General features: G+C 37.0%; 1 protein-coding gene across 1 annotated transcript; it reads left to right on the top strand.

Moving 5' to 3' along the window:
- Positions 1–8724: 8724 nt before the first annotated feature.
- Positions 8725–9516, top strand: LOC132546909 (protein PRQFV-amide-like). The gene has a single exon (XM_060210639.1). It carries the CDS (start codon positions 8725–8727, stop codon positions 9514–9516), a length of 792 nt encoding a protein of 263 aa, XP_060066622.1.
- Positions 9517–18670: the final 9154 nt, after the last annotated feature.

Here is an 18670-nt window from a genome sequence, read left to right as displayed (position 1 = left end):
TAGTTGAAAAGATCACAATACAGTAAACGAGATCACAACACATAGTTATCGAGATCACAACACATAGTTAACGAGAAAACAACACATAGTAAACTAAATCACAACACAGTAAACTAGATCACAACAAATAGTTAACAAGATAACAACACATAGTTAACGAGATCACAAAATATAGTAAACTAAATCACAACGAATAGTAAACGAGATCACAACACATAGTTAACGCGATCACAACACAGTAAACGATATCACAACAAATAGTTAACGAGATAACAACAAATAGTTAACGAGATCACAACAGAGTAAACGAGATAACAACAGATACTTAAAGAGATCACAAAACATTGTTAACGAGATCACAACACATAGTAAACCAGATAACAACACAGTAAACGAGATCACAACACACATTAAACGAGATAACAACACATAGTTAACGAGATAACAACACATAGTTTACGAACTACACATACTTAACGCGATCACAACACAGTAAACGAGATCACAACACATAGTTAACGAGATCACAACACATAGTTAACGAGATCACAATACATAGTTAACGAGATCACAACAGATAGTTAACGAGATAACAACACATAATTAACGAGCAACACATACATAACGCGATTACAAAAGAGTAATCTAGATCACAACACATAGTTAACGAGATAACAACACATAGTTAACGAGATCACAACACATAGTTAACGAGATAACAACACATAGGAAACTATATCAAAACACAGTAAACGAGATCACAACACATAGTTAACGAGATAACAACACATAGTTAACAAGATCTCAACACACAGTTAACGAGATAACAACACATAGTTAACGAGATAACAACACATAGTTAACGAGCAACACATACTTAATGAGATCACAACACATAGTTAACGAGATCACAACACATAGTTAACGAGATCACAACACATAGTAAACGAGATAGCAACACAGTAAACGAGATCACAACACACAGTTAACGAGATAACAACACATAGTAAACTAAATCACAACACAGTAAACGAGATCACAACACATAGTTAACAAGATAACAACAGATAGTTAATGAAATAACAACACATAGTTAACGAGATCTCAACACATAGTTAACGAGATCACGACACAAAGTAAACGAGATCACAACATAGTAAACGAGATCACAGCACAGCGAACGAGATCACAACACATGTTTGTTGTCGTCGATGAAGCTGAAGACGCATACCCTTACGGTACACCTTGTTTTATTCGCCTTGCTCACTTTCAGTCTCTCTGTGTAAATAATTTTGTCTATATGCTAACATCGTTTTATTGGATCCGATTTAAGATTTAGGTGTTTAGCTGCCTTTACGGTAACCGTCTATCATACATGTAGGTGTAGTAACTTGATTGATTATATCATGTAACCAGGCTAACTCCTTAAATATTCTTGTCAATGATTATTTTTCCATCACCATTCTGGGACAAGACGACATGTTTATCATATGAAGCAATATTTTAAGTGTTAACGTGGTATTTAGATTCACAAACCGAACAGAATGACATTTAAGCAAATGTCAGAGGGTGCAAGTTCGTGTTCGAAAGATCTCATGGACTGCGGAGAGTTGTCACACAGCACAGTACACGATCGGTCTGTTTGGCAGTTACTAGTCACGTGACATACATCGATAACTTATAACAGTTTTAAGTAGTCTTTATAACACGGAATTTAAGATGTAAGACGAGTTTCTAATGCAGATGAATGTTGTTTAAAAAATCACACCAGGCGTATATAGCTAATTTCTCCTTGTCATGTTTAAATCTGAAGGAGAGTAATTACTGTCTGCCTAATGGATTGCAAGAGCGTTTTGAAATTCCCTGAAACGTGTCAAGGTAAAAACTCGAGAGAGAGAGAGAGAGAGAGAGAGAGAGAGAGAGAAAAGAAAAAGACATGTTCTCGATTATCAATTTACGTGGAGAAAGCGTAATTTAGCAGGGCGATTGTGGTGACATAACGAAAGGGTATAGTTGTAACGTTAGACTGAGCTAATTACAAATGCTATTTAAAGCAGTATTACCAGTAGGGCGATGTGTACACTGACAATTACAAGAATGATTAATATTTCATATCAGGTATAATTGGGACTGATTGCGCTAACAGGTGATCCGCCCACAGAGGATAATTACTGGTTCGTATTCTAGTTTTTTTTTTTTTTTTTTAATTTTCCTCGGTCATGTTGTTTCATGAAACAGATTGATCAAATGTTTATTTAGAAAATCAAGCTATCTCGACGGAGAAGGTAGATATGCACAGATTTTTATTTTGGTATTATAAAATGTTTACATACCCATCTTTTGCAAGGATGATAAAGAGAAAATCAAGTGGAGAGATCACGCCCTTTAGAGTTAGAAAGTGAAAATTGTATTTTTAAATTGTCACACAAAAGGAGTAACCAGAAACACATAAAATAAATGGTTTGAACCACTAAATAGTGTTTGAAACAAAAATTGTTATGCCAGTATGTAAATGATTAACTATCACATACTATTCCGAGTTTGTGAAAAGCCCTCCAACAACATTGAATGAAATATCCTCATCGACATGCCAGCAATAACTTCCTGATGTTGATAAACACTCAGTCCTCATGCCAGCAATATCGATAATTTCCTAAAGTTGATACACACTCAGTCCTCGTGCCAGCAATAACTTCCTGATGTTGATACACACTCAGTCTACGTGCCAGCAATATCGATAACTTCCCAATGTTCTTACACACTCATTCCTCGTGCCAGCAATATCGATAACTTCCTGATGTTGATACACACTCAGTCCTCGTGCCAGCATTATCGATCACTTCCTAATGTTAATACAGACTCAGTCCTCGTGCCAGCAATATCAATAGCTTCCTGCTGTTGATACAAACTCAGTCTTCGTGCAAACAATAACTTCCTGGTGTTGATACACACTCAGTCCTCGTGCCAGCAATATCGATAACTTCCTGATGTTGATACACACTCAGTCTTCGTGCCAAAAATAACTTCCTGGTGTTGATACACACTCAGTCCTCGTGCCAGCAATATCGATAACTTCCTCATGTTGATACACACTCAGTCTTCGTGCCAACAATAACTTCCTGGTGTTGATACACACTCAGTCCTCGTGCCAGCAATATCGATAACTTCCTCATGTTGATACACACTCAGTCCTCGTGCCAGCAATATCGTTAACTTCCTGCTGTTGATACACACTCAGTCTTCGTGCCAAAAATAACTTCCTGGTGTTGATACACACTCAGTCCTCGTGCTAGAAATATCGATGACTTCCTAATGTTGCTACACACTCAGTCCTCGTGCCAGCAATATCGATAACTTCCTGATGTTGATACACACTCAGTCTTCGTGCCAACAATAACTTCCTGGTGTTGATACACACTCAGTCCTCGTGCCAGCAATAACGATAACTTCCTGATGTTGATCAGTACTCGTGCCAGCAATATCGATAGCTTTCTGATGTTGATACACACTCAGTCCTCGTACCAGCAATATCGATAACTTCCTAATGTTCTTACACACTCAATCCTCGTGCCATCAATACCGATAACTTCCTAATATTGATACACACTCAATCCTCCTGCCATCAATACCGATAACTTCCTAATGTTGATACACACTCAATCCTCGTGCCATCAATACCGATAACTTCCTAAAGTTGATACACACTCAATCCTCGTTGCCATACCTATCAATAACTTTCTGATGCTGATACACACTCCGTCCTCGTGCCACCAATAACGACAACATCGCATTGTTGTTACGCACTCAATCCTCGTGCCATCAATACCGATAAGTTCCTAATATTGATACACACTCAATCCTCGTGCCATCAATATCGATAACTTCCTAATATTGATACACACTCAATCCTCGTGCCATCATAACTTCCTAATGTTGATACACACTTCCTGTGCCAGCAATAACTTTCTGATAACTTGATACACACTCAGTCCTCGTGCCAGCAATAACTTCCTGATGTTGATACACACTCAGTCCTCGTGCCAGCAATAACTTCCTGATGTTGATACACACTCAGTCCTCGTGCCAGCAATAACTTCCTGATGTTGATACACACTCAGTCCTCGTGCCAGCAATATCGATAACTTCCTAATGTTGATACACACTCAGTCCTCGTGCCAGCAATAACTTCCTGATGTTGATACACACTCAGTCCTCGTGGCAGCAATATCGATAACTTCCTGATGTTGATACACACTCAGTCCTCGTGCCAACAATAACTTCCTGGTGTTGATACACACTCAGTCCTCGTGCCAGCAATAACTTCCTGATGTTGATACACACTCAGTCCTCGTGCCAGCAATACCGATAACTTCCTAATGTTGATACACACTCAATCCTCGTGCCATCAATATCGATAACTTCCTGATGTTGATCAGTATTCGTGCCAGCAATATCGATAACTTCCTGATGTTGATACACACTCAGTCCTCGTGCCAGCAATATCGATAACTTCCTGATGTTGATACACAGTTAGTCTTCCTGCCAACAATAACTTCCAGGTGTTGATACACACTCAGTCCTCGTACCAGCAATATCGATAACTTCCTAATGTTGATACACACTCAATCCTCGTGCCAGCAATATCGATAAATTCCTGATGTTGATACACACTCAGTCCTAGTGCTACCAATATCGATGACTTCCTAATGTTGCTACACACTCAGTCCTCGTGCCAGCAATATCGATAACTTCCTGATGTTGATACACACTCAGTCCTCATGCCAGCAATATCGATAACTTCCTGATGTTGATACACACTCAATCCTCGTGCCAGCAATATCTATAACTTCCTGATGTTGATCAGTATTCGTGCCAGCAATATCGATAACTTCCTGATGTTGATACACACTCAGTCACACTCATGCCAGCAATAACTTCCTGTTGATACACACTCAGTTGATACACACTCAGTCCTCGTAACTTCCTGATGTTGATACACACTCAGTCCTCGTGCCAGCAATATCGATAACTTCCTGATGTTGATACACACTCAGTCCTCGTGCCAGCAATATCGATAACTTCCTAATGTTGATACACACTCAGTCCTCGTGCCAGCAATAACTTCCTGATTTTGATACACACTCAGTCTTCGTGCTAGCAATAACTTCCTGATATTGATACACACTCAGTCCTCGTGCCAGCAATAACTTCCTGATTTTGATACACACTCAGTCCTCGTGCCAGTAATAATTTCCTGATGTTGATACACACTCAGTCCTCGTGCCAGCAATAACTTCCTGATGTTGATACACACTCAGTCCTCGTGCCAGCAATATCGATAACTTCCTGATGTTGATACACACTCAGTCCTCGTGCCAGCAATATCGATATACACACTTCGTTCCATCAATATCGATAACTTCCTGATGTTGATCAGTATTCGTGCCAGCAATATCGATAACTTCCTAATGTTGATACACACTCAATCCTCGTGCCATCAATAACGATAACTTCGTAATGTTGTTACACACTCAATCCTCGTGCCATCAATACCGATAACTTCCTAATGTTGATACACACTCAATCCTCGTGCCATCAATACCGATAACTTCCTAATATTGATACACACTCAATCCTCGTGCCATCAATATCGATAACTTCCTGCCAGCAATAACTTTCTGATGTTGATACACACTCAGTCCTCGTGCCAGCAATATCGATAACTTCCTGATGTTGATACACACTCAGTCCTCGTACCAGCAATACCGATAACTTCCTAATGTTGATACATACTCAGTCTTCATGCAAGCAAAAACTTCCTGATGTTGATACACACTCAGTCCTCGTACCTGCAATATCGATAACTTCCTAATGTTGATACACACTCAGTCTTCGTGCCAAAAATAACTTCCTGGTGTTGATACACACTCAGTCCTCGTAACAGCAATATCAATATCTTCCTGATGTTGATACATACTCAGTCCTTGTACCAGCAATATCGATAAATTCCTGATGTTGATACACACTCAGTCCTCGTACCTGCAATATCGATAACTTCCTAATGTTGATACACACTCAGTCCTCGTGCCAGCAATATCGTTAACTTCCTGTTGTTGATACACACTCAGTCTTTGTGCCAAAAATAACTTCCTGATGTTGATACACACTCAGTCCTCATGCCAGCAATATCGATAACTTCCTGATGTTGATACACACTCAGTCCTCGTGCCAGCAATATCGATAACTTCCTGATGTTGATACACACTCAGTCCTCGTGCCAGCAATAACGATAACATCCTGATGTTGATACACACTCAGTCCTCGTGCCAGCAATATCGATAACTTCCTGATGTTGATACACACTCAGCCTTCGTGCTAGCAATAACTTCCTGATATTGATACACACTCAGTCCTCGTGCCAGCAATAACTTCCTGATGTTGATACACACTCAGTCCTCGTGCCAGCAATAACTTCCTAATGTTGATACACAATCAATCCTCGTGCCATCAATAACGATAACTTCGTAATGTTGTTACACACGAGACCCTCGTGTCATCAATACCGATAACTTCCTGATGTTGATAAGTATTCGTGCCAGCAATATCGATAACTTACTGGTGTTGATACACACTCAGTCATCGTGCCAGCAATATCGATAACTTCCCGATGTTGATACACACTCAGTCCTCGTACCAGCAATACCGATAACTTCCTAATGTTGATACATACTCAGTCTTCATGCAAGCAATAACTCTCTGATGTTGATAAAAACTCAATCTTCGTGCCAACAAAAACTTCCTTGTGTTGATACAGACTCAGTCTTCGTGCAAGCAATAACTTCCTGATGTTGATACACACTCAGTCCTCGTATCTGCAATATCGATAACTTCCTAATGTTGATACACACTCAGTCCTCGAGCCAGCAATATCGTTCTAATGTTGATACACTTCCTGTGCCAGCAAAAACTTCCTTGTAACTGTGATACACACTCAGTCCTCGTGCCAATATCGCTTCCTGTTGTTGATACACACTCAGTCTTCGTGCCAGCAATATCGATAACTTCCTGATGTTGATACACACTCAGTCCTCGTGCCAGCAATATCTATAACTTCCTGATGTTGATCAGTATTCGTGCCAGCAATATCGATAACTTCCTGATGTTGATACACACTCAGTCCTCGTACCAGCAATATCGATAACTTCCTCATGTTGATACACACTCAGTCCTCGTGCCAGCAATATCGATAACTTCCTGATGTTGATCAGTATTCGTGCCAGCAATATCGATAACTTCCTGATGTTGATACACACTCAGTCCTCGTACCAGCAATACCGATAACTTCCTAATGTTGATACACACTCAGTCCTCGTGCCAGCAATAACTTCCTGATGTTGATACACACTTCCTCGATAACAGTTCCTGATGTTGATACACACTTTTGTGCCAGCAATAACATAACATCCTGTGTTGTACACACTCAGTCCTCGTGCCACTTCATGTTTCTGATATTTCTCGAACTTCCTGATGTTTCTCTGATACATAACTTTCACATCAGTCACCTGCGGCGGCAGGGCGATTAGATCGAATGGTAAATTTTAAAATATCAAACGATTAAGGGAAACTTTTACTTGAATTAAAGATAAGGACATTGAAATATATATGATCATTGAAGTAATCCGTTAGAAGGAGGAACAAAAAGCATCTTAAGTTGTCGTATGAAAGATGACGATGCCACAACTCGGTACGTTGTGCACTGTAGCCACTGCTCGCAATGAAAAACAGATTAGGCATCCAACAACATTTGTTTGTTAGAATCTAGTACCAATATCAAACCGTGGATTACACTTACTACATTCTATATATAAAGGAGGTTATAATGAATTTTGTACGAAAGATATTAAGCTGCAATTACGTTATTGTACATGTCAAGATGAAGACTGAAAATTCATCACTTTGAAGGAAATGTAAATTTAACGTGACTATCTTCAGAGAATTTAAAATAAAGGACGTTTGTTTATTATCAATGTTTTCTTTGTGAAATCTATCGACAAAAACAGGTGACAATAGAACTAGCTGATCAATCTATTGTTTGCCGGATGCTGATGTAAACATGGGTATTGTATACAATTATATATTAACGAGTGGGTAGAAGGCGAACTTCAACGTCGAGTGATCACATCGGACATATATTTCTGGTGTGTACATAGTAGCTACTGTATACGGAATGATCGATAGTGACCGTCTCTCCTTGGTGTAATATTCCATCGCTGGTTTTCATTCATGATACTCCGCGCTTGTATACGCCCCTACCGTAATACAGACGTATGATACTCGCTAAAATTATTGTCACATTGAGTGGCAGACGATTCCTGCCAGATGCGGCGTTTGATTGCACGAGAACGACAGCGAATGTTGCCAGCCACTCCCAACTTCTGTCACCAGGCCGCGCGCCACACTGCATATACCTAATGCATTATAACGCTTTCTTACGCGAGCACAATGTTCCTTAATTATCATGAATCCTTAACATCATATTGACGACAGCATCGCATAGAACAGATAATAGAAATCACAACACAGATACCTATAACACCAATGTGGTTTTAAGAACGAGCCGTGAAACGGAGTGGCGTTCACTAACGCTTTTTTATAAATATTACTCAGATCGTTATAAAGCGGAGAGCGTAGGTTTGTTAAATCACTCGGCAGAGAAGACCCAAGATGTACCGGGTGTCACAGAGCGCATGCCTCCTGCTGTACTTAGCTCAGCTAGTTATACTGGGTCAGTCAACCGACTTATCCGGGCAGCTTAACTCGCTTTCGTCTTCATCTAATCGAGACAAAAGGGAAACCGATGATGACTTTGAAGACAATGTAGCAAAACGATCTAGGGAGCTCGTTGGCAAGCGTTCAGATGCCGAAGGAATAACTGGAGATGAAACATTAGAGAAAAGGCTTATGCCCTACGATGAACTTGAAAAACGTTTGAGACATTTCATCGGAAAACGAACTGACGATGAGCAACAGTTCGAGAAAAAAGCAAGGAGTCGAGGACGATACTTCTTGGGAAAACGAACAGATGACGACGACGATGGAGAAAAACGAGCAAGATATTTCTTAGGGAAACGTGACGACGAGGACATTGACGAAGAAAAACGATACCGGTACTTCCTTGGTAAAAGAGATACCGACGATTTACTAAAGAGGAGATATTATTTCCTCGGTAAAAGGCCTGTCTTGTTGGATGACGACTTCGAAAAAAGGCGGCGATTTTTCTTAGGAAAAAGGAGAAGATTCTTTCTTGGAAAAAGAGATTCAACTTATAACAACGATTTAATAGCTCAGTCTGGCGGCTTTGGCGAGGGTAGTTATGTCGAAGATTCATCCCAAAACGGACTTAGAGATTTCATACAAAAACGAATGAGATACTTTCTAGGCAAGCGCTCAGATGAATTAGACGGGCAGAACTTGGAAACGGAAAAACGCTTCGCAAGACATTTTCTAGGGAGGTAAGATCACGCGCGAGATTCTGTTTTCACATGAACTATGCCTTAGTGGGCCCTCATTATCCCTGGAAATATCCGAAAGTCCAACAAAAGACATTTAAGTTGTTCGATGTGGAAGCTGTACAGACTTGAAGGTGCAACACGTGAAATCCGTACAGGTAAAATTACTTACAAAGTCGGCGTATTGTGATATATATAGTCTAGGTGTACTCGTTGTGCTGAATTGTAACGATATTCATCTAACAGCTGAGAGGATACGGACACTGTTGTGTGTTGTGTGTTCCCCAGTCACAGTACAGTTAACTCGCCCCAGCCCAGGGGAGGGGTAAGGTGGCTCGGGTCGGAGGAAGGACACGATTCATTCTCAGGTTTGGCCACCACTTTCTTCTGTTTGCTGACGACAAAAACACTAATAAACTATACAGATATTTTGAAAAAAATGAATATGTACACGTGAAACATAAATATATTTTGTATAAACATTCTTCATAATCTAACGTTATTTGTTCTAGGTTAGCCATTTCTCTCATTTAAAAACGTTTTTATTTTGTTGAAATATACATAATATATGCCATCGAAAAAACAATATGCGCAGTTGCTTGTATATGACTTAGGCGGTTGGAACCTCAGTATGAAATACGAATGTTGAATGACGGTAGACACAATCAATGTACTTAAGGGGAGCCGCAACACTCGCTGTGATTTTAACAATAAAAGACGTTTCGAAAACAAACAAAACATTTTGCAGATCATGAATTATTTCTCCAGTTAATATCTTATGTCATCAACATGTTAATCGGCACACTAATTTTCAACTATTTTCACGAACGTTATCGTTTGTTCTTCATTCTTCATACTTGAACTTCATTCGTAAAACCATATGAAATACTGATGAAGCTACGAATGAACTGCCGAGTCTTAATAGCGTTTAGCGAATTACAAATAGATATATCTCTTCCAGGATAAATATCACTCAATGAAAATATAAACACGTACTGACTGGAAAGAGCCTTTCTTTGACGCAGAATATTTCTGTTTCATTTAAAAATGCACATGCTGATGAGAGAGACTCTAAATGTATTATTTAGAGTCTCTCTCATCGTCTGTCGCCACGTTGTGGTCCTATTACATATTGATAGATTTCCTCTCGCTATGCTTAACACAACGTTGTTTCGAATCGTCCAGCATTTTCTCACTAACAACGCTACTTACCATATAATCTACCAAATCACCGACCCGAACATTCACTGACACACTAGCAACGTTCGATACATATAACGCAGTGCTATGTTGCTGTTTACTGTTTATGAAAAGCATTTTTCATGTATTATCGTTTGAAATCTCGCTTACGATCGCAATATAATGATTTAATGTTTATTTTGTTCTCTACATTAATGCATTGTGCCATATTCGAAAAATTCATTAATTCGTCACCGCGATTTTCTCATTTATTCTCATTTATTCTTGATTTGAGTGTAGCGCATCATCGTTCATCTGAGAACCTCTGATTTAATTATCTAATAGTGCATTAGGTTTACAGTAAACGACGACATTCCTATTTTTTCTACGTTTTCACTTCAGAAGACTCCATTTAGTCGGATATACATTTTTGCATTTCTGTTTTAAAGCACATTTTAATGAATTCGCATGTATTTGGAATTATTTTGTCATATTATTCGTAGTTTAAAATTAAATTTCTTAGTAAATAACAGGAGCCCATGATAGCATTTGAAATTAATTTTTAGAACATGATATTTTATGACGAAATGTTCAATTATGATATTTGTCAATGTGTTGAAGAAGCGTAAAAAGAAAGAATATTCACCGCATTTCTCTCCTTAAACATTTTGTTATCACTTTTGGTCGACATTAACATCTTAAAATAAAGAAACCAAAACAAACAAACTTTCATTTCAAGTATATAACTATATTTCGTTATTTCTTGCCGAGGATCTTTTTAAAAAAAAGAATAAAAGATTATATTTCGGGTGCTATTTAGTTGTTTGGGTGTTGTTGATAATAACCAACCGAACATATTTAACAGTAAAATGTTCAGTTGCAACAAATATTGGTCATGTGTCTGAGCGTTGAACATATTTAAAAGTAAAATGAACGGCAACAACAAATATTAGTCGTGTTTGGGCGTTAAACATATTTAACAGTAAAAAGTACGGTTGCAACAAATATTGGTTGCGTCTGGGCGTTGAACATGATTAACAGTAAAAAGTATGGTTGCAACAAATATTGGTTGCGTCTGGGCGTTGAACATATTTAACAGTAAAATGTACGGTTGCAACAAATATTGGTTGTGTGTCCGGACGTTAAACATATTTAACAGTAAAAAGTACGTTAACAACAAGTATTAGTCGTGTCTTGGCGTTGAACATATTGAACAGTAAAAAACGACGTAACAACAAATATTGGTCATGTGTCTGAGCGTTGAACATATTTAAAAGTAAAATGAACGGCAACAACAAATATTAGTCGTGTTTGGGCGTTAAACATATTTAACAGTAAAAAGTACGGTTGCAACAAATATTGGTTGCGTCTGGGCGTTGAACATGATTAACAGTAAAAAGTACGGTTGCAACAAATATTGGTTGCGTCTGGGCGTTGAACATATTTAACAGTAAAATGTACGGTTGCAACAAATATTAGTCGTGTGTCTGAGCGTTGAACATATTTACAGTAAAATGCACGTTAACAACAAATATTAGTCGTGTTTGGTTGTTGAACATAGTTAACAGTAAAATGTACGGTTGCAACAAATATTAGTCATGTCTCTGAGCGTTGAACATATTTAACAGTAAAATGTACGGCAACAACAAATATTAGTCGTGTTTGGGCGTTGAACATATTTAACAGTAAAATGTACGGCAACAACAAATATCAGTCGTGTTTGGGCGTTGAACATATTTCAGTGTAAAAAAATGTGACAACAAATTTTGCTCGTTTGTCTGGTCTTTGAACATATTCAACAGTAAAATGTACAGCTGCAACAAATTTTGGTCGTGTCTGGCGTGGAACATATTTAAGAGTGAAAAGCATGGTAACAACAAATATTGGTCATGTTTGGCCGTTGAACATATCCAGGTGTAAAAAAACATGGTAACAACGAATATTGATCGTGTTTGGGCGTTGAACATATTAAAAAGTAAAATGCATTGTTACAACAAATATTGGTCGTGTCTGGGCGTTGAACATATTTTACAGTAAAAAGTACGGTAACAACAAGTATTGGTCGTGTATGGGCGATGAACATATTGAACAGTAAGAAGTACGGCAACAACAAATATCAGTCGTGTTTGGGCGTTGAACATATTTCAGTGTAAAAAAAATGTGACAACAAATTTTGCTCGTTTGTCTGGTCTTTGAACATATTCAACAGTAAAATGTACAGCTGCAACAAATTTTGGTCGTGTCTGGCGTGGAACATATTTAAGAGTGAAAAGCATGGTAACAACAAATTTTGGTCATGTTTGGCCGTTGAACATATCTAGGTGTAAAAAAACATGGTAACAACAAATATTGATCGTGTTTGGGCGTTGAACATATTAAACAGTAAAATGCATTGTTACAACAAATATTGGTCGTGTCTGGGCGTTGAACATATTTTACAGTAAAAAGTACGGTAACAACAAGTATTGGTCGTGTATGGGCGATGAACATATTGAACAGTAAAAAGTATGGTTAAAACAGATATTGATTGTGCATTGAACATATTTTATATTAAAATGTAAGGTAACAACAAATATTGGTCGTGTCTACGCGTTGAACATATTTAACAGTAAAAAGCTTAGTTACAACAAATATTGACGATGTTTAGTCGCTCAACATATTTAACGATAAAAAGTAAGGTAACAACAAGTATTGGTCGTTTCTGGGCGTTGAACACATTTAACATTCAAAAACACGGTAACATCAGATATTGCTCGTGTGTCAGGGCGTTGAACATACTCAACAGTAAAATGTACGGTTACAAGAAATATTGGTGGTGTTTGGGCGTTGAACATATTTAACAGTAAAAAGAACGGTAACAACAAATATTCGTCGTGTCTGGGTGTTTAACGTATTAAACAGTAAAATGTTAGGTAACAACAAATATTGGTTGTGTCTGGGCGTTGAACATATTTAATAGTAAAATGTACGGTTACAACAAATATTGGTAGTGTCTGGGTGTTTAGCATATTTAACAGTAAAATGTCAGCTTACAACACATATGGGTCGTGTCTGGGCGTTGAACATATTTAACAGAAAAAATGCATTGTTACAACAAATATTGGTCGTGTCTAGGCGTTGAACATATTTAACAGTAAAATGCATTGTTACAGCAAATATTGGTCGTGTCTGGGCGTTGAACATATTTAACAGTAAAATGTATTGTTACAGCAAATATTGGTCGTGTCTGGTTGCTGAATATATTGAACAGTATAAGGAACGGTGACAACAAGTATTGATCGTGCCTGAGCATTTAACATATTGCATTGTAAAATGTACGGCAACAACAAATATTAGTCGTGTGTCGATGTTTTGAACATATTTAACAATAAAAAGTACGGTAACAAAAAATATTGGTCGTGTCAGGGCGTTAAACATATTTAACAATAAAAAGGACGGTTATAACAATTATTAGTGGTGTCTTTGCATTGAAAATAGTTAACATTAGAAAACACGGTAACAACAAATATTGGTGGTGTTTGGGCGTTGAACATATTTAACAGTAAAAAGAACGGTAACAACAAATATTCGTCGTGTCTGGGTGTTTAACGTATTAAACAGTAAAATGTTAGGTAACAACAAATATTGGTAGTGTCTGGGCGTTGAACATATTTAATAGTAAAATGTACGGTTACAACAAATATTGGTAGTGTCTGGGTGTTTAGCATATTTAACGGTAAAATGTCAGCTTACAACACATATTGGTCGTGTCTGGGCGTTGAACATATTTAACAGTAAAATGCATTGTTACAACAAATATTGGTCGTGTCTGGGCGTTGAACATATTCAACAGTAAAATGTACGGTTACAAGAAATATTGGTGGTGTTTGGGCGTTGAACATATTTAACAGTAAAAAGAACGGTAACAACAAATATTCGTCGTGTCTGGGTGTTTAACGTATTAAACAGTAAAATATTAGGTAACAACAAATATTGGTTGTGTCTTGGCGTTGAACATATTTAATAGTAAAATGTACGGCAAAAAGGCGAGAAGATGATTCAAGCACATCGGCAATATCATTTATGTATATAAGAAACAAAAGTGGTCCAAGAATGGAACCTTGAGGAACCCCTGCTGAGTTGGAACCTAATTGAGAATAAACACTATTCAGGAAAACTTTCTGCTGCCTATTAAATGCATAGTTTTCTAGCCACGTAAATAGCTCACCACAAAGTCCGTACGATTTTAATTTTACCATCAAACACGATCGAATGCTTTAGAAATATCACAGAAAACCATACATACATGTGTTTTCTCTTCAAGAGCAATACAAATATTGTGAAAAATTTCAATGAGCTAATATACAGTAGAATGCGCATCCATAAAGCCAGACTGGTGTTTATAAAACAATGAATTTTTTACGAAATAATTATGTAGGTGTTTGAAAATAACACGCTCAAAGACTTTTCCAACAGTAGATAGAAGAGAAATCGGTCTATAGTTAGAGGGAGAATGCCTGTCACCTTTTTTAAACAGTGGCATAACTTTTGCTACTTTCCAATTGGCTGGAAATATACCTGACGATAAAGACACGTTAAAAATAATTTCAAGTGGAATACAAACAGTTTGTGCTGTATTTCTTAACATATGATCACTGATTCCATCCTCACCCGAGGCCTTTCCGAGAATCAATATCTGTAAAACATCACGGATTTCATTTCTATTTACTCTTACAGAACTAAACGTTTTGTTTGTTTTAGACTCAACTACAGGAACTGCAGTGTTTCTATCATCGACCTGTGTAATATTACAAAAATAGTCATTTAATAAGTTAGCTTTGTCTTCATCATTAGTAATAACATTATTAGTATGAGGATCTACAAGAGAAGGAATAGATTGTGAAGTTCCAGTTGAATTCATTAACCTTTCAATAAGTCTCCAATAAGATTTTGGATCAGAAGACACAAATTCTTCAATTATACCATGAACATTCTCATAAAATAATGAACGGGCGTGTTTTTTCATGTTGTTAACCTTATTTCGTTGAGACTTAAATTTATTAACATCCGAAAGGCGCTTGGTTGACCTCGCGATTTTATGTAACCTATCACGAATTCTCAAATTTTTCCTTAATTCAGAGGTCATCCAATGTTTATCATTAGGTCTAATAGTGACCACTTTAGATGGAAAGCATGAATTCGCAAAATCTAAAAAAAAATATCAGTAAAACGTTCACAAGCAATATCAATTGAGTTACAAATAAGGAAAAGATCATTCCAATTATAATTAGAAATAAGATTATTAAACGTTCGGAAATCAGCCCTTTTATACAGCCAGATTTTACGCTTATGAATAGATCTAAAAGCACATGGAACATTAATACAAGCAGTACAACTATCATGATCACTGAAGGATATATCAACTGGTATTATAGAAGAATCAATACGAGAAATAGACTGAGTTAAGAGAATGGGATCCAGAACGCTGGATCGAGTTGGTCCAGTACGAGTTCGTTCGTTTATGACATTAATCATACTAAAAGAACTTATAATTTCGAAAAGATAATGGTTAGGAGATGCAGTTAATAAGTCGACATTTAGATCACCAGTTACTATTATATTTGGTGTTATGTCTAAAGCACTACTAATAATTGTACGCACATTGTCCCAAAAGGGTAACACAGAATTTTCTGGTCTATATGCTGTACCTATAATGAAAGACGAATTAGGTTAGTGTGATTTTAATCCAAATTACCTCATCCCCAGGAAATTCTAACTCCGTTAAGCGGTTTACTTTTAGAAGATCGTTTATGTAGACCAGAACACCTCCACCAGCAAAATTCCTATCAAGTCGAAAAGGTTCGTGAATCCAGCTATAAGTAAATCATCTGTAGGTATCTGATCATCTAAATGGGTTTCTGTTAGACATACAATATCATACTCACATGCCATATCTTCTACATAATCAAGTTTATTCCCAACACTTCTGATATTAAGGTGAAAAATCGAAAGCTCGTTAAGCCCCGGGCCAGTATTGGATTCAATGTCCATATGTTGCAATAAAAGTAGCAACAAGATTACTGAAAATTCAAAATTTTGAAAACGGGAATGCATTGATTTATTTAAACTATAGATTGATCAAGAAAGATAAAGACGACCACAGTCGAACATGCTTAAAATTAACCTGAGATTTAATGATAAAAGTAGAAGTGATTTCATAACGCATTTACCGTAGACCTTTGAATAGAAGATACCGATCACTATTCTGTGACACTTGTAAGAATTACCCATTATCAAATAAACCGAGACGTAAGTTTACAAAATAGCGAAACGGTATCATACATAGTAGACATGCTAAAGGTTTTGTTTATCTGCGTAAGTGAGAAGAAATGAGCAAAATAAGCCCTGGTGTGAGCATACAAAAATGAAAAAATACATGTAAAAAAGGCAATAAGCCGGATAATCAAAGTCACGTGAAGCACTGAGATAATCGACATATCGACATGTAGACACAGGCAGACAGTGATACAGTGGTTAACATAACAAAACATAAATATATACAATAATGATAGTAACTTGTAGTACGAGTCATGACATAACGATGTGGTACATAGTGATTCTGTGAGAACATCGAAGAAAATGAGAGATTACGATACTATTGTGAGTTGAAACGAAATTGGATACTAAAAGATTGGTAAGGTAAGCTGATATTGATTATTTGTGCATGTACTTGAGAAGACGATGTTCAGGCAGGTATGAATTATATTCATGTATTAAGTAATATATGAATGATACAATATTTTTACTCTCAACAACCTTCCTCATGCAAAATATACTTTCAGTCATATAAATTTGAAAAGTGATTACATATAAGCACAAAGATATATACAAACATTCACATACGTGTATGTACAATTGTACACATACACAGTTCCCGTTAATGCTGTAAAGTGCTTAAATTACGCGGTGTCAAAATTTTCTCGTTTGTACCAGGAACTTGTTTTCGCGGGGTCCAAATAGGAGGTACCTTGGCGTTGCAAATATTTAACAGTAAAAAAACATGGTAACAACAAATATTGGTCATGTATGGGCGTTGAACATATTTATCATTAAAATGTACGGTTACAACAAATATTGGTCGTGATTGGGCGTTGAACATATTGAACAGTAAAATGTATGATAACAGCAAATATTGGTCATATGTGAAGACGTTGAACATTATTTTACAGTACGGTACGGTTACAAAAAATATTGGTCGTTTGTCAGGGCGTTAAACAATTATTAGTCGTGCCTTGGCGTTGAAAATATTTAACAGTATAAAAACACGGTAACATCAAATATTGGTCATGTCTGGACGTTGAACATATTTAACAGTAAAAACATGTAAAAAATGTTAGTCATATCCACGTTATAGTCTGAAAATCTTAGTCAAATAAACTCTGCATTTGAAACTGGCTCAATGTGAATTTTTTTTTTCAATACCGTTATGTGTATTTTGCAATATAAAATCGCTACGTGACGATTGAATTTCTCTGGTCATTCACTGGTAGTGAACCTGTATACATTTTCCATCATAAAAAACTGTCATGAAGTCATGAAACAATTTATCAAATTTATTTAAATCTCCGCAAACGATATTATGGGTAGGGACAGATACTTTATATCGTGATATTTTTGCGCTGTGCAATTTTTGTGCAGTTCAGTTCATTTAGTGCAATTACATCGTTTCATGTATCAGAAAGGCCTCTTTTAGAGAGTTTGACTTTGGAGTATGGGCATGGCTTACATATATACCATTGTAGACTCTAACATCAAATGCATTTCCAACTGACCAGTCATACTAGATAAATTGATTTAAATTTACTGGCTTTACAATAAAAAGAAGAAAACATGTGAATGTTGAGATATATTTTTCCGCGAATGTTAAACGGGTCGCTCAATTTGCAAAAATTGGATACATGTAAAATTCCCGATTTGAAGAATTTCTATCACAATATTCCTGA

Source organism: Ylistrum balloti, unplaced genomic scaffold, assembly GCF_031769215.1.
Source record: "Ylistrum balloti isolate Yb309-2 unplaced genomic scaffold, AGI_CSIRO_Ybal_v1 Utg369610, whole genome shotgun sequence".
Classification (NCBI taxonomy): Eukaryota; Metazoa; Mollusca; class Bivalvia; order Pectinida; family Pectinidae; genus Ylistrum; species Ylistrum balloti.
The sequence above is the reverse complement of the archived record's forward strand: the minus strand, read 5'-3'. Positions and strand labels throughout refer to the sequence as shown.